Source organism: Lissotriton helveticus, chromosome 4_1 (genome assembly GCF_964261635.1).
Source record: "Lissotriton helveticus chromosome 4_1, aLisHel1.1, whole genome shotgun sequence".
NCBI classification, from domain to species: Eukaryota; Metazoa; Chordata; class Amphibia; order Caudata; family Salamandridae; genus Lissotriton; species Lissotriton helveticus.
Window position 1 is genome coordinate 618,466,062 of NC_136063.1, and position 16,476 is coordinate 618,482,537.

General features: G+C 45.3%; 1 protein-coding gene across 1 annotated transcript in view; it reads right to left on the minus strand.

Moving 5' to 3' along the window:
* CLVS1 (clavesin 1) overlaps positions 1–16,476 on the minus strand; it is a 534,684-nt gene that overhangs the window by 141,050 nt on the left and 377,158 nt on the right. Inside the window, exon 4 of the mRNA XM_078685644.1 lies at positions 12,113–12,223. Within this exon, the coding sequence (XP_078541770.1) occupies positions 12,113–12,223 (111 nt within the window). The remainder of the gene's footprint in view (positions 1–12,112; positions 12,224–16,476) is intronic.

A 16,476-nucleotide genomic window follows, 5' to 3' on the forward strand; every position in this document is an offset into this window, starting at 1 on the left:
GCTGGGCTGTACTCACCTTCGTCACCGCCTGTATTAATGGGCGCGTCGCGTTGTCCTTTGTCTTGCGCTCTGCGAGCACTCTTGTCGCTTGTCGGTCATCTGCTACCCCTTTCTGGATGGGTGCAGTTCCAGGTGTCGCTGACTGCGTGGCGCTGCGCTGCCCCTATGATGTGGTGCGTTGCTGTCACCCTCGTTGCAGGGGAGCTGCTGCTCTGCCCTTCGTCTTCTGCCGCGCTCCGGGAAATGGCGCCAAAATCGCCTTGCTGGTGTGCTTTTCGGTTCAGCACACCCTTTTCATGTGGGTGTTGTCCTTCTCTCGTTTTTTTTTTCAGTCTTCTCGTTGCTGGACCTGGTCCCGCCTCGTCGCCATTGTAAGGATGGGGTTACACCCAATAAAACTAGGACTCTGGGTTAACTTAACTTTTTCCTTTATTACCCGGAGCGCCGGGATACCGTGACTCTCTCTCGGAGCCGGCTCGCGCCACACAAGATGGCCGCCTTCCGGTTACTCCCTTCCGTCTTCCGGTTCCGGCGCTAGTCACAGCAACTAGACCGTCACCACAGATTGTTTTTTTACTTTTTTGCATTTCCACAAAAACTGCAGCACGGTTCAGCAAACCATAGTAACCAAATTAAAGCCAGCGTGTCCTTGTTACATACATTTGATCTATGAATTAAGTCCGCTTCCCCAGGCAGCGGTCCTTGTTCTATTTCCTTTTCCAGACAAAATTAACTCTACCGCTACCCTGCAGAAGGCGTGCATAAAGGCATACATCATAGCTGCCAAGGTTTTAGATTGCCACGTGTGACATTGTCATAATTTCAGTGTAATTATGAGTGACATTTCAACGACTATGAGTGACACTTTCTCGCGAGCAAAATCAAGCAAAGAAGATGAGGGAAACATAAATATCAGAAATTGCACCCCTTTGAGCAAGGAGAAACTCTAAGTTAACTGCTGAAAAGCGTAAGAAATAATTGTTAAACGGCTTTTATTTATCAGATTCTAGTCAAAATTGCAGAAAATAGATAAAACGGTCTGGAAGACATTGATAATTTAATTATAATCAGCTGAGTGACTTGCAACTTTACTGGACTTCCATGAGCAACATAAGCCGTAAGCACGGCTGCATTGGAAAGCTGAAAGTGGAGGGCACTCATTTATGTAACAGCTAGGCAGGCTTAAAGTAAATTTTATTTTTGAGTTAGATATTGATTTTAAAAGGTCTGTGCCACCTTGAACATTGCAGTGGTCGATGTCACTGCTAGACCTGCCAACAGAACAGCCTGAGGCAGGAGACTCCTGCCTTGTTTTGACTGCCTCCTGCTTCCCCGCTGCTGACCCCAAGACAGCCCCACTCCAAAACCCAGACCTGGCCTGACAGCTCAACTGTCCCGCAATGGTAGGGCCCTGTTTATGGGGCTGAGTCGCCCTCTGTGCTCCCGACTGTCCCAGCCCCGCCGGCCTTACACAGATCCAGATACCAAGGCTTTGGAGTGGAGTGGAGCGGAGCTGGACTTGGTCTCATCTTTGCACTGCCTCTCCGCAGCCCGGGGGGGGGGAAAGCTTCTTGCCCCTCGCTCAATGCAGCGCTGTGTGGAGGGGTGCAGCTTCAACTGGGACAGTGAGCCATGGCCAAGGGGGCAAGCGTGCAGTGACTGCTTCCATTGCAGACCACAATTCTGCCTCGACAGGGAGCAGGTGACCTGTACGGAAACTGGATTATTTGCATGCAGTCTCCCCACAGTGCCCGGTCATCATGCGGCACCTGTGATCATGCCGCCGCATGGCCATGATGCTGCCTGTGCTGACTGACCCTGTCAGGGACTGTCTCAGCAGGTGAGGTCGCTGTGCCGGCACGTCTCGCCGAGGCCGGGTTTTAATATAAATTATTGCCCATCCTGCAGTGCACAGGCAGCAGCGCACTCTCTCTCAGACAGTCCAAAATAGTAAGACTTACTGGGGGACGCTGCGCGGACCGACGCGACACAGCAGCTCCTCCAGTGGAGTCCCCCGCTACTGGTCACCGACCTCTCCTGTTCCAGGAGGACCTGAGGTCACAGATCGCCCCACTGGCTCACAGTGTGACTGACAGCCGCGCGCCTCAGCCGGCGCGGCAGCGGGCGGGAATTTCAGGCAGCAGGGAAGATATTGTTACATTGTAGCAAGCACTGAGTCCAAGAGGCGCAGAGCAGATCTTTAACTGTTGAGCTGCTGTTGCTGGCATTGAGTGAAGTTGTCTGCTGTCGCCCGGGGTGCACACACTGGTGTCAGAGGGGCCGGTGTGCGCTAGCACCAAAGTGGGCAGCCATGCGGTCAGACAGTGGAAAATGCGTGACAATGCATTTCAGTGTGGTGATGCGAGAACACCACACTGAAATGTGTTAGCGTCATGCCTGATGTGTGATACTTGACAGGCCTGATATGTAAGGACTCCTACTCAGAAGACATCCTGTTATGTCTGTCTTCTGGGTAGGAACGCCTGGTCCTGTTGAACAAGGCTGGGCTGCTTTAGCATTTCTCTTTTCCCATTTCAATTACCTTTTAGGTTTTGTTTCCTTGGGTTTTGACCTGGTGTACAGCAAGGGTTGCTTCAGTATGTTATTGAATTCATTCATGTCGCTGCAAAGCGAGGTCCCATGGCTGACTTAAGGCCTGTGCAGAAGATGTGAAGTTGTATACTTTTTATGCGAACATCAAGTGGGGAGAAGATATCTCATGGAGCTTGGATTTGCTAAGGAGGCGGAGGCCAAGGGCTGGCAAAAGATCTGGGACTTCCCACATAAGCAAAATAAACTATTTCAAAACACAAAAACAGAAAAAAGATGAGTGCCCCTGAGTTACCTTCCACGGATTCCTTTGATCTGACTCATTGTGTGGCCCTGAGCGATGAAGAGGGGATGCACACACTGAAGACGATCCAGGTCGACGCGTGTGGCCCACACAAATCCAATGGCTGGTGAGTGCAACCACAGATGTGCAGTCTCCACTAGGAATTTTAGCTACTGTCCCTCCTGATGGAGAGTGGATTTCAAGCTCATTGTTGATGCAGACTGTGCAAATCCTGGGCCAGCGCTCAATTCCAGTTACTTCTGGGGTGGTGTCATCACTGTATGGAGAGCATAGGACAGAGAGGAGCCACTGGGCCCCAGCCATGTTGGTTGAGCTCATTTGACACAGGAGTCCTGGAGTCTGCCCTAATAGGGCTCTCCAAAATGGCCAGTTACTTCTCAGGGATGCAGTGTGGGGTGAATGCTTAGAATGCAGTGGAAGAAAAAAGGGCAAACATCACCCCACCAAATGAAATACAGCTCATATCACTTACAGTCAAAAACGAACAGGCCATCCAACAGCTACACGTCATAAACACATACATTCACCCGAAGCACAAGAAATCTGGGTCAAGGGAACTTGTCAAAGAACTGACAAGGCTCATGGTCGAGGGGGATATGGAAAACATACTTATGGCAGGAGACTTCAACCTCAACCTCTTCGGAGACAAAACCTCGGACGAAATGACGAAAGAAATGGACACCATCTGGAAAATCCCAAGCCAAGCTTTCCCCCTACGAAACAAACAAACCAAAACCTCAACCCAGTTAGTACAAGACCGTGAGCAATTAAACCTAAGAGTGCTCAACGGACGACTCATTGAGGACATCCCTCCAGTACCAACATATTTCTCATCAAGCACTTTTTCACACCTTGACTTCATGCTTGTATCACTTCCACTGTATGAGAAAATAAGCTCGTTCAAGATAGGAGAAAGCACCCAAAGTGACCACCTGCCGCTAGAAATCAATCTTGGACTGACCTGCATGAACGAAGCAGCTGCAAAAAGATACATCGTCACAGAACACACCACCAACTACAGAAGAATAAGATGCAAGCCCACCAAGCCTGAGAAACTTCTAAATAGCGCTAAAACAATTATACACCAGACATCCAGCTCAAACAATAACCCCCTTGACGCCTGGGTAGACTTCGTAATGGAACTAGGAGCCAAACACGCAACAGAGACAAAAACTCAAAAAGGCAACAACATCGCCAGGATCATACACGGCAAAATAACAACTGCAGAGATAAAAAATATAAAGCGAGAAATAAAAGAGTCTCTTAAAGAACTCCGAAAACACCCCAACATCGAGGACACCCAAAAGAATCTCCGCAAGCTAAAAGCACAGTTAAAAAAGAAAACCTGGGAAAGAAAAAGGCAACTAAACGAGGACCTCTGGGTAAAAATCCTTCACAACTCCAAACAGAAGAATAGTTCCGGCTTCTGGAAGATCATTCACAGCCTCCAACAACCAGGCCACAAAGGCATTAACTCCAACATCTCTGAATCTGACTGGGCTACCTACCTATCAGCTCACTTCAATAAAGCCGACCCTGCAAAGGCCGATCCTGCAGGGGGAGACAGGTCAGACGCAGTGCACAAGAACCCGGACAGCCTTGGCATATTTTCCGACAATAAAATCCAAGCCTGCAGGCGGAAACCAACAAAGGACCAAAATCCAATTGAGGCTAAACGCCTACTACCAACATTTCACTCAACCGCACTTCGAGAAGAGAACTCATTCCAGGACACACCGGACAGATTAAGAAAACTAATTCTAAAGGGCATACTCGAGGGGGCCCCCGGTCCCAACGGGATACCGCCCATACTATACAAGCAAGACACTGCCTTCTGGTGCAACACCCTGACACCAGTATTCCACGCAATAAGAGAAACAGCAACCATACCAACATCCTGGAGATGCTCGATAATAAGCCCAATTTACAAAAAGGGAGCCAGGAACGACCCAAGTAGCTATCGCCTTATAGCCCTAATCGCTACAGAGGCAAAATACTACGCAGGCCTAATCTTGGAGGAATTAACATCTTGGGCAACAGCAAATAACATCATCCCAGCAACCCAAACTGGATTCCGCAGCAGCCAGGGAACCTCGACAAACATCATGGCGCTAACTCTTTTGTCCGACGCAGCAAAAGCTTCCAAGAGCTCTCTCTTCACGTGCTTTATTGACTACAGCGCTGCGTTCGACCAGGTAGATCGAAAAAAACTCTGGTGGAAGTTGGACAGATGGGGAATCCCAGGCCCACTTTTACAGCAGCTGGTAATGTTATACACCGACACCTGGGTCAGGATCAAACTGGGCTCTGGCTCGCACCTCTCGAGACAAATCAAGACCAGTAAAGGCCTGAAACAGGGCTGCGTGCTAGCCCCCACGATGTTCAACCTCTTTCTTGCAGACCTCCCTGGTGAACTGGAGACAGTTAAATCCCATGCCCCAAGACTAGGCAACATCTCCCTCTCAAACCTCCTCTATGCAGACGACCTAGTCCTCATCAGTCGATCCCCCGTCGGCCTCCAACATCTCCTTGACAAAACCAACGCATTTTCAAAAACCAACTCATTAACAATTAACTTAAACAAAACAAAAGTAATGACAATAAACTATCACAAAAAACGGAAACCCGCATGGTTCCTGGGCGGACAGAGGTTAGACCAGGTAGCCTCTTATAAATACCTAGGCGTCACAATAGACGGTAATGGTTCCTTCAAACAACAACTAGAGGAAATTCGTCGAAAGGGCACGACATTCTACCTATCGATAAAGCCTCTGCAGAAAGCACTCCCTGAACGATCACTGGGCCCTCTCCTACAGGTATTAATAGCTCGCCTACAGCCCATGCTTACCTATGGTAGCGAATCCATGAGAGGCAAAGATGCAACAACACTAGATAAAACCATCAGTCGAGCATACAGGGCAATATTTCATCTCCCCTCCAACTCATCACCCGCACAAATTCGCCTCGAATTCGGCCTCCAGAAACAAGCGGTGGAGAGAAGAGGCGCATATCTAAAAAGCTGGCGGAAAATCAGAGATGCCGACCACGGATCCTTAAACGCCCACCTTTGGACCGAACTAACCATCAGAGTCAACTCACCTGCAAGGACCTATTTAATGGAATCATTGAAGGTCTTAGGACTTGCAGACTTATGGGAGTCGGCAACTGACCTTGGCACCTTCAAAAAAGTGGTGTCAAAAGTCACCAAGATGGTCTCATCAATTGAGGACAAAGCCACCCTAGCTAAAAGAGTTCACGGATGGGTCGTGTTGAATGGCTACAGCGCTCTAAAACCACAAGAGTATCTAACGACGGGCCTCACACAGAAGACAAAAAACAAGTTCCTTAATATGCGCATGGGCAGGATTCCTATAGCTCCGCACCTGGCTCCATGGACAAGGGAGAATCCTGCTAATCAATGCCGCCTCTGTCTCTCTGCGAAAGAGGACCTCATACACATTATCTGCATTTGCACAAACCTACAGGACATAAGGCGCTCCTTGTTTCGGGCTCTATGGAATCAGAAGGGCATAAGGAGCTGCAGGCAGGCCGTGATGCTCTGTTTTAATCCTGACGAAACTCAGCTAAACTGCAGAACAACAACATTTTTTGATATAGTGGCCACAAGATTGAACGAAAAATCCAGAGGGTCTTCTCAAGCAGAAGAAAAACAATAATAGAGCAAACACCCCTGGCTATCACGGTCTTCGAATTTTGAAAACTAACAAGGCCACGAAAACCCCACTGATTCTTATGTAACCAAAGCTGAGACTTTTATACTTTTAACACTTGAGCTATTGCACCTTACTTGTTTTAAGAAAATATTGACCTTTTAAAATTTGTATTTTTCAAAATTGTGAGTTTTTATTAACTGTACAATAAAAGAAACCTTAAACCACTGCAATCCAGTTTAGAACCCTTAAAAGCAAGTGAAAAAGTGAAAAGTAACCCATGCAGTTAAGTAGTGGTGTGAAGGGGTATCTAACTAAGGAGGAGAAAGAAAGAAGGGGAATGGAAAACGTTGTACCAGTACCATGGAAAGTCTAGGAACTTCATTAAAGGATGGCCAACCAAGCTTAAGATCACTTCGTTGGTGGGGGGAACCCCTCAAATGCCAATATCTGAGACCCTGGCAGTGGGAGGGAGAACTGGTCCAGGCACTTTGTCTCTCTACTCTTGCCATGTATTAACAAATACTTTTGAGACTGCTAAGGGCCATCTCACTTTGCACAGCTAGAATGGACATTAAGATTGAATCTAGGGTCACCAAGAAGTTTATTGTAGCCAAAATGGCCACACCATGCAATTTTCTCTGATCCAGAAAGTATAACTTGAGAAGGTTAGGGCAATCAATGGCATGGGATTGGGGTCTGGCCCTATAATATTCCAAACCGCAGATGTATTCCGCAGAGTTTAGAACCTAACCACTGATGTCACAATTCAAGATTCTATTGGGGATTCCATGGTTACCAACATATTTCCTTTACCGTTTTGTGAAAAACACTACCCAACAAAATATTTAAAGATAATTGCTGGTCTCTCACTCCAATAAGCTGGTGGAAGAAGTAGTTGTAAGGTTTATGCCTTGACCACAGCAGAGAATCAGTATCTCATGAAATACCTCTAGGATTATTCAACAAACAGATTTCTTTCTCTTTTTTGTGCTGCATCACATTTATTATTTGTTCCTTTGGGAAATGATGAGCTGATGCCTTGCCCATATTATAAAGCCTTAAATAAAGTGACAATAAGCGTTTCTACACTCTTCCATTTTTTCAGTCCTCCTTGATCAGGTCAAGTCTGCAGTTATCTATTCAAAATTGGATTTAAGAAGGGTTTAAAGGCTTCTCAGAATAAAAGAAGGAGATGAGGGAAGACGGGGTTCAAGACCAGGTTGAGATAGCATATATATTTACTAATGCCTTTTGCAACACCCAAACTGTATTTCAGTTTTTCGTGAATTAAGATTCTATGATTATTTTATTATATTTGTTGTTATTTATATTACTTGCTTTTTGGCGTATTCAAATTGTAGTATATGCTGCAAACATTGCTGGAAAAGGGATTACATGCAAAGCTTAGAAATTGTGATTTTCATGCAGCAACTGCCACATTCCTAGGGTTTTCCCCAACTCCATCTGGTATTCAAATGGATTTGACAAATATCCGTGAAGTAGTGGATTGGCAAACTCAAAGATCTATTAAAGAGGTACAAGACATTCTGGGGTTCTCAAACTTTTATCAACAGTTTAATAATAACTTTTCTGTTATTACATCAGGTATCACAAACCTATTACATCAGGGAGAGCAGTTTAAGAGGACACAAGAGGTAGAGCTTGAATTTAATTACTTGAAGAAGACATTTACTACTGAACCGGTCATGAGGCATCTACAATTACACATGCCTTTTATTGTTGAAGTCAGCCGCGGTCTGTGCAGGTAACATCGGCGGGGCGGTGAGGCCGTGTAAGGGGGGATTTAAAGGGATGATGCAGAGGGAAAATTAATTATTTATTTAATTTTCCCTCTTCATCGTCCCTCAAAATCCCCCCTTACACAGCCCACCGCTTTTACCTGCACGGACCATGGCGGTTGAAGCAGTTGCTTCTGAGACAGCTCCAGGGGCAATATTATCCCAACACGACCCACAAAATTAAGAACTGCACCCAGTAGTGTTTCATCCGAGAAAGATAACATTATATGAGAACAATTATGCAATTGTTGTCTCAGAGCTATTGGCCATCTGAAATGCTTTTATTGAATGGAACCACTACCTTTTGGGAACACCTCAAAAGAGATTATTGTAATTTACAATATTTCAAATCAGCCCAAACTTTAACTGACAGGCAACTATTTTGATCATTGATTTTTGCAGAATATCCATCAGTATTTCCTTCAGACCGGGATAACAACCTAAAATCCCTATTGGGGTTAACTATAAACCCATGGTGCAGCCAGCACAGGTAACAGTGGTGGCAGAGTGGGGCGGGGATGGGGGGAAGTGGACAGACTAAGGGACAGAGAAAGTCAAATAAAAAATAATTAAAACCACTTACCTTGCGTTCACCACATCGCAGACTCAGTGATGCGGCGAGGGCACGGTAAGTGGTTTGATTTTTTAATATTTTTTACTTTCCCAATCCCGTCGTCTGTCCACTTACTCCCACCCCACCACACCGCCCCACTGATGTTTCCTGTGCCAGACGCACCTGGTTACACTCTCCTCAACCAGTAACTAAGTTTCCAACTGCGACCAAGGAGGCTGTAATTAAGTGTACAAGTGTAATAATGTTTGGGAGATTGGGGAGGGGTATAAACATCCTAGCTATTGTACTGTGTGAATTTCACAGTATGCTCAGCTAGATTTTGAAAGACACTCTAGAGTCTAGTATCATAATCGATCCTATGAGGAATGTCTATAGTGACTGGCATCTGTTGATAGAATTGATAGGTGCTTAATCACAGCGACAGTTTTAACTAATTAAGCATAAAGAGAAGGCTGCTGCTGATTTCTAGATTCTTTAGAAAACAAGCACCGATAAAGAGGATTATTTTTAAAGAACGGGGGCAGATTTACAAGAAACTGATGCATCTGCATGGATGCGTCAGTTTCTTTGCGTCAGGGCCGAATATCCTTGCGCCACTATGGATGTGCTGTATTTACAAGTCAGTGATCCATAGGGCAGGGATTAACAGATGCGTCAGAAATTCTGATGCATCAGTTGGCACAAAAGTGATGCATTGCTGGAGTTGCTCAAGAAAGTGACGCAACTCTAGCAATGCGCCACAATAGATGGGTCAGTCCCATTCAAAAAGCCTTGCGTCATTCCTTACACCTGGTCTGAGCAGGTGTAGGGAGTTTGACGCAGTGAAGGCGTAGAGTGACGCTGTGAAATTTTGTAGATTTCACGTGTCCGTTCTACATGGCTTTTTGCGTGGGAAAGCCCACCCTGCCAACATTATACCTGACGCAGGTATAATGTGACGCAGGGCTTTACAACGTGACGCATCTTCCTAGATGCATCACATTGTAAATGGGCCGCAATATTTACGCCACGGCTGAGTCACAAAAGTGACGCAATGGCAGTGCAAAAGTCACTCAAGGGACTTATAAATCTGCCCCCCTGTGTTTTTATTATTTTTAAAAATATTGTCACATTCGTAAGGCAAAGGATTCCTTTATATCCCCCCTCCTCTGTGCCAAAACTTGCAAACAATCGTACATTTGCTAAACTTCAATGCAAGGTACATTTAAGAGAAAACAATATTAATGAGGAACACGTGGGCTTGCCTTAAAGTTTATTTTTATAAAAAGCAGGTGATAAATAATGAGCATGCATATTAACCCATTGGCCGCGGCGGTAATTCTGCCGCGGCGCTAGGGGGAAGGGGGACCGCGACGCGCCGCCATGCTCGTGATGGAACCACTCCATCACGAGCCACGGTGGCGCTGTGCTTGTGACGGAATGGTTCCGTTATGGCCCCACCCACCTAATAGAACGCTCAGCACAGGCGCAAAATCAGCGCCGCGCAGGCGCGGCATCCGGGCCGTGACGGAACCATTCCGTCACCAGCACAGCACCACCGTGGCTCGTGACGGAATGGTTCCGTCACGAGCATGCAAGGGGTTAATATCTAAAACACAACAAACTCTGCCAGCCTTGTGCAAATAACTCGGACATGAGCGAACTAGTTGTAAAAGGAAATGGGGCTAGGTGAATAAAGAGTATTAGCCTGAATGGCATGTGAACGGCTCGCATTTGGTGAACGATGTGCGTACTATTGCTGTGTGTGACTGATGTGTGTTTGTAGATGTGTATATGACTGGTGCATTATAGTGGTGCATTTTTCAACAATGTGATTGGGAATAGTTTGAGTTCTTAGTGTGCAGGCGGTTTGAGCACATATTGAGTACTTATATGTCTGAATATGATACAGATCGTGTTTTTGTGTATATGTGATTGTGACTACGGTGTGCGTAGTATAAATGCCAGTGTTGAGTGTAAAAGGTGTGACTGGTGTGTGTTCATGTGTAAAAAGATAGGTACAAATCACAAGTGCAAGTCATTATCACAAGATGTGTTAATTAGCGGGAGCGCTTTTTGTACCACATTCCAATTTTCACCCCTCTGAATAGTGAATTACGAGTAATTCACCCTGCTTGGGGGGCGCAAACCTGAACTGCGCATGATGTGCACTCATGGTTTGAGGCAGGTTTTACCTGTCTGGACAGTGCTATGGGACTCCCACAGTGTGCTCCTTCTCACCACTGTCACGGCCTCCCAAGATTACCTGTAGTCAGACTGTCTCTCTTACTGTCTCTGGAATACCTGATGCTGCCCTGAGTGTAAGTTTCCCTGGGATCCAAAGACCGCCTCTCTTCTACCCTCCCCTCGAGTATGTGCAGAGTTCAGGAACGGTGATGGTTCAAGGAAGACAAGCCAGGGGGCGCTGGAAGGTCATGGACTTCAGTTATCTGACTGGCTTAGCTTTACAGAAATGGCCACGTATTGCAGATTCTGTAGATCTAGTAGATGGCCTTGGCTATTCAGGGCATGCCTGGTCCCAAATCTTACATCCTGCCTATAGAGGCTTAACTCAGGCCCCTGCAACCTCTGTGGCAAAGGGGGTACCCACTCTTCAGGAGGACCGCTTTGAGCCCAATGCACATAAGTACCTGTAAGATTGTGAGAGTGTCAGGGACTCTCACATAATTCTGCAGGGAGGCCACTGCATACCTAAACCAATGGCCAGGCATGCCTTGAAAAGCTACGTAAACAATGGTGTGAACGGCCAGCCTGCTCAACATTTTAATCAGCTTTCCACATGCATCAGCCTGACGTCCTCCTTGTTGTTTACCATTGAACCATAAACAACAAGAAAATCAATAATTGCTTGAGTATGAGTCATAGCCCGTGGGGGAGGGAGCTCAAAGCGTGCTAGAAGCCAGTATCAAAACTGAGGCACGCCTTCATTAACCAGCATAGGAACAACCCCCGCCCGGCGGGAGCCTCCCCCGTGACCGAGCACTGCACAAAGGGCCTGCTTTTGTGAATGATGAAAGATTTCCGATTAAGCTGACTATGCATCTGAAAATAACCTAATTTTGCTTCAATATCGATTAAACCTCAACCTCTTTCTGGCTTCCAACTGAGATTAAGCTCTGGGATATCTCCATCTCTCAACAGAGGCCAGGACATGGGAAGATTGCCTTTTAACAATCTGCCCTATAGATTTAGAAGGCGCTGTTCGAGTTACCCTTTTCCGTGTCTTGTCTTTCAGGAACGGTTTGATGATGGTGTACAGGGCGTGGATGTACCAGGGTTGATTGACAAAGTGAACGCCTCCGAAGCGAGCTGGGAAACTGTCCTAAAACAAAGAGAGAGAAAAAACACACAGTTAATACACGTGTGGGCCAGACATGGGGGAAGGCAGAAGAATGCAGTAAATATCAGAGCGCGCAAATGTCAAGCAGTTTACACCCACATTCACTTTTTGCGAGAAGTAAAACCTCATACATTTATGCCCTATGAAAAACACAAAATCCTGTTATTTGAGAACCCAATCGCTCCCTCCAGAAGCACTGTTGCTTGGCATGAACCATTTGCCACACTTCTTATTCGTTTACGTCTTTTTATTCAAGATATTCCAATGTTTTTAAAGTTTCAATCCATTTCATCACATGAAATCCTTTCAATGTATAACAAGTCTGATGCTGAAGGTATGCCCATCCAGGCCTTTTCACGACAGCAGGACCAATACATGTTACATCCTCAGTAGTATTATTAATTCCCAATGCATTTCGAGCGTCATCTTCGCTCTTCGTCAGGGGTTAACTACAAAATAAACAATGACTTTAATCTAAAGGTTTCAACTTTTAAAACAAACGATTGACATTGTACTTGTTGCCTCCTGCTCACCATTTCAGTATCTTCAAACATACTTCCCTCAGTGCTTTCCCGCTAAATTTCCAACATATTATAAAAGCCTACTGCTCTGCTGTCCCAGCCACTAATCAATTGGACTATTTAACCCACTACGTGAAATTGTTTCACCCGCTGTTTGGATTCGCAGTTAGCCTTACGTTAAACCAAAACCCGTTGGACCCCCTCACATACCTGTGGTGCGTGACCTGTTCCTACTCCTCATTTTTCAAAAAGCCTACTCCAGGCTTACTCTCAGCTGTTACCATTTATGCAAGATCACTCGCCCCTCCCATTGACTCACTATGAAAAACACAGGAAACTTTCCCAGGGCGAAAGTATGGGGTGTCCTAGGGTAACAGAAGGTAAACAGAGCTTTGCCAACCCTCTTTACCTTCTGCAGCTCCCAGATATTACACCATCCCTAACCCCTCAGCAGCAAACAGGGCACGAGAAAGGGCAAGGGCTCAACCCAATGGTGTAAGCAAGGGTCATAGTGTGTATGATGTCACTTCCTATCAACATTTGGGCTCGTCACTTCTTCACCTACAAGCTAACAATGCACTGTGAGGGGTAGGGCAACCATGATAGGCACAGACTAACATGCGCAACTGTCATTGGTGCAGCAGATGCAGTGGCACCGACCCCCAGAACTCTGAAGGGGCCCTTTGAAATATTTGCTACGTTTTTCTACCCCTGCAGCAGTCAAGGGGATCATTTGCCTTGCTTCCACCTGGGCCCAGTGCATCCTTGCTACACTACAGCTGAGACGAAGGAAGCCGGGTCATTACTCAATGTAAGAAATGTGACTTTCAATCAACTATCTCTCACTATAAAACTTCTTCCTACTTTTATTACTCATTCTTAACAATACAACTTATATGTCCTTTGACAAGAAGTGCTACTAACGACGACCCTAACACATTTCCACTGGCAGCTCAACACAGTTCCACGTATGAAATCATGGAAGTAGCATGGGCATATGTCCATAGTACATCCTTTTAACTTATTCAGTTCTTTCAGGGAGGTGAGAGTTGGCCAAGTAGTTGTAAATGGTTATATGATACCATTGACAAATGTGTGTCTACAGGGGTAGGTCCCATTGGAACAATGGCATTTGTGTCCTTTGCATGTCATGTATATTGCATATTATGTGTTGTCCTGACTGAACTTAGTTAGATCTCTTGACATTCTTCACTGACATTTTTCTGAGGTGAAGCAACCTGGTTCTGATGAAAGCTTTCGACACTGGCGAAAGCCCTGGATGCTATGACCCTATGACCATTACAATTCAGGTCTGAAACATGTTGACTTATATACAGGGTGTAGGATCATTGTTTCCATAGACATCCCCTTGTAATATAGGGCCTGATTACGATGTTGGTGGGACCGCCACTGATATTCTGTCAGGGGCGGTCCCACCAACAGACAGGCCTTTGGTCCGACCGCTGCATTAGGATACAGGCAGTTGGACCAGAGCGGTTGTGGGGAAAGACCACTGCATCCAACAGGGTCTATGATCCCATCGGGGCAGTGATCGGAATCGTGCCCCTAGAATGGAGGTGATGCCTGTGCAGGCACCACCCATAGGGATAATGATGTCCCTTTCTGACAACTTTTTCATGGCAGTCCGACTGCCATGAAAAGGATGTTGGAAACTGACTTTGAGGGCCCCAAGCAGGTCCCTGTGGGTCACTATAAAGTGACCCTGGGGGCAGTGCCCCCACGCACATTCATGCACCAGGTGTTCTTGCACAATCTGCCAGGCAACCAATGGTGCCTGGCACACGGTGCATGGATGTGCACAAAGTGCTCTTTCACACTGCAGCTTGTGCTGTAATGTTTTCCCTGGGCAGCAGCACAAGCCACAATATAAAATAACACTTTTCCAACTGCCAGCACGGTGGTCTCATCCTAATTGGGTGGTTGGACCGCTGCCTGCTTGTCGGTTGGTCTCCGAACGGATGTGATATCGGACAACGGTCCAACCGCTTGTTATCATAATGAGCCCCATAATTTTAATTATACCAGAAACACCATTAATAAAGGGATACATAGTGGTTCTGAAGTATTTTTATTTTAGGACCCATACAAGAGAATTTCCTATTGGGCTCCCAGGAATATGATCGAGCTCATCCTGGATTTTAGGAACCAGGATGAAATCTGATGATGAATTCCTCTCTTTATTAGCAGAGTTTAAGCAAGAACAATTATTGTGTGTTTGATTTCACACACAGTGCTGCTAAGCGGTTATTTAATAGTAAAACATGAGCTGACTGGTTTAAATCCATGCAAAGGCCTCACTACACAAACCTGTTGTCTGTATAGGAAGCCAAGGGAGACTCTGAAACCAATTTGCCAATGTTGGTGCTTTGCACCAATAAAATGCTAAAGGGCCGATACACAGAATCATGCCATGTGAATCCCAAAGGATGAGGGCCCAAGGTAAATAAAGAAAACCAATGCAGCACAATATTCAAAGTCAAAACCATGAAAAATGATTACAGAAGTCAAAAAGATAGTTTAAGTCAGCATACATTTAATTGATAATAAGCAAGAGGTTTCAACATTAGGTCTCCCTCTAGAGTAAATCAATTGCTAGAGTCAAAAGACTGTCATAGAGTCTGCCTTCATTAAACCGAGCATAAAGTCTATAAATTCTCTAGGTACAATGTGAGCAAGAGGGCCTTCATTAAGTCTCTCTCTGGGGAATAGGCATACAACTCTGGCTTACAAATAACCTACGCAAAGAATTAATTACCAGTCAGACATGAAGACTTCTCATGAAAGGAAGGAAAAGGTTTGGCGATCAAGAAAATTCTAAATATGAATATAATACAAAATGGACATAGAAAGTGTTTAAAAGACAAGAAAGGTTTGGTTCGCATCCCAGAATAGCCACTTTTTATAGTTTTTGAAAAGTGGGAAAGAATGCTATCAACATACGTGAGTGATTTCTTGGAGCTAAAATAGTTACATTACATGACATAAATCAATCGACATTTCAAGCTTTTTGTTACATAATACAAGCTATTTGAAAAACTGCCTAAATTATTAATATTCTAATGTCTCCCTTAAAGTACATGTAATGGGAAATGACATTTCACTGCTAAATAATAAGCCATTTATATGAATAAACAAAATGTTGTGGCTGCTTGCAGCACCGGCCTTGAATATTTGCAACATTCCAAGAAAGTCTCAGGCATGGCTTCCTTGGAAGCACACGTTAGATACAGTACGAGATGCTACACCACAAAACAGATCCTATTTTTACTATTTTCTTGTTCCTGGAAAAGAACACCAGTAGGCCTTTGAACATGGAGAATAAAACAGAGTTTCTTTTACGGGCAATCTGAGGCCGCGTTATAGCAACTTGAGCCTGGTCATGCTAACTTAAACGTGCAAAAGAATATTAAACTTGTAATAACTAAATCTGCTCTAACACCAGTGTGGTGCACGACTACTACTTGTGATAGGAGACAACTAATGCAGCTCCTTCCATTGGCTGGTGACTGATGCAAGAGCCATTGTGGTAAAACACAGTACAGCAGACTCACTCTTCTCACTTAGGCACAACCACTCACCTACTTCTGCAGGCAATGTCAACATAAAGACCAGACAAAGTCTATTCTTATTTCTGGCAGTGGGTATGAGTCTCTAAGCAAACAATTCCTTATATTCTTCTTAGTACAGAGTCAT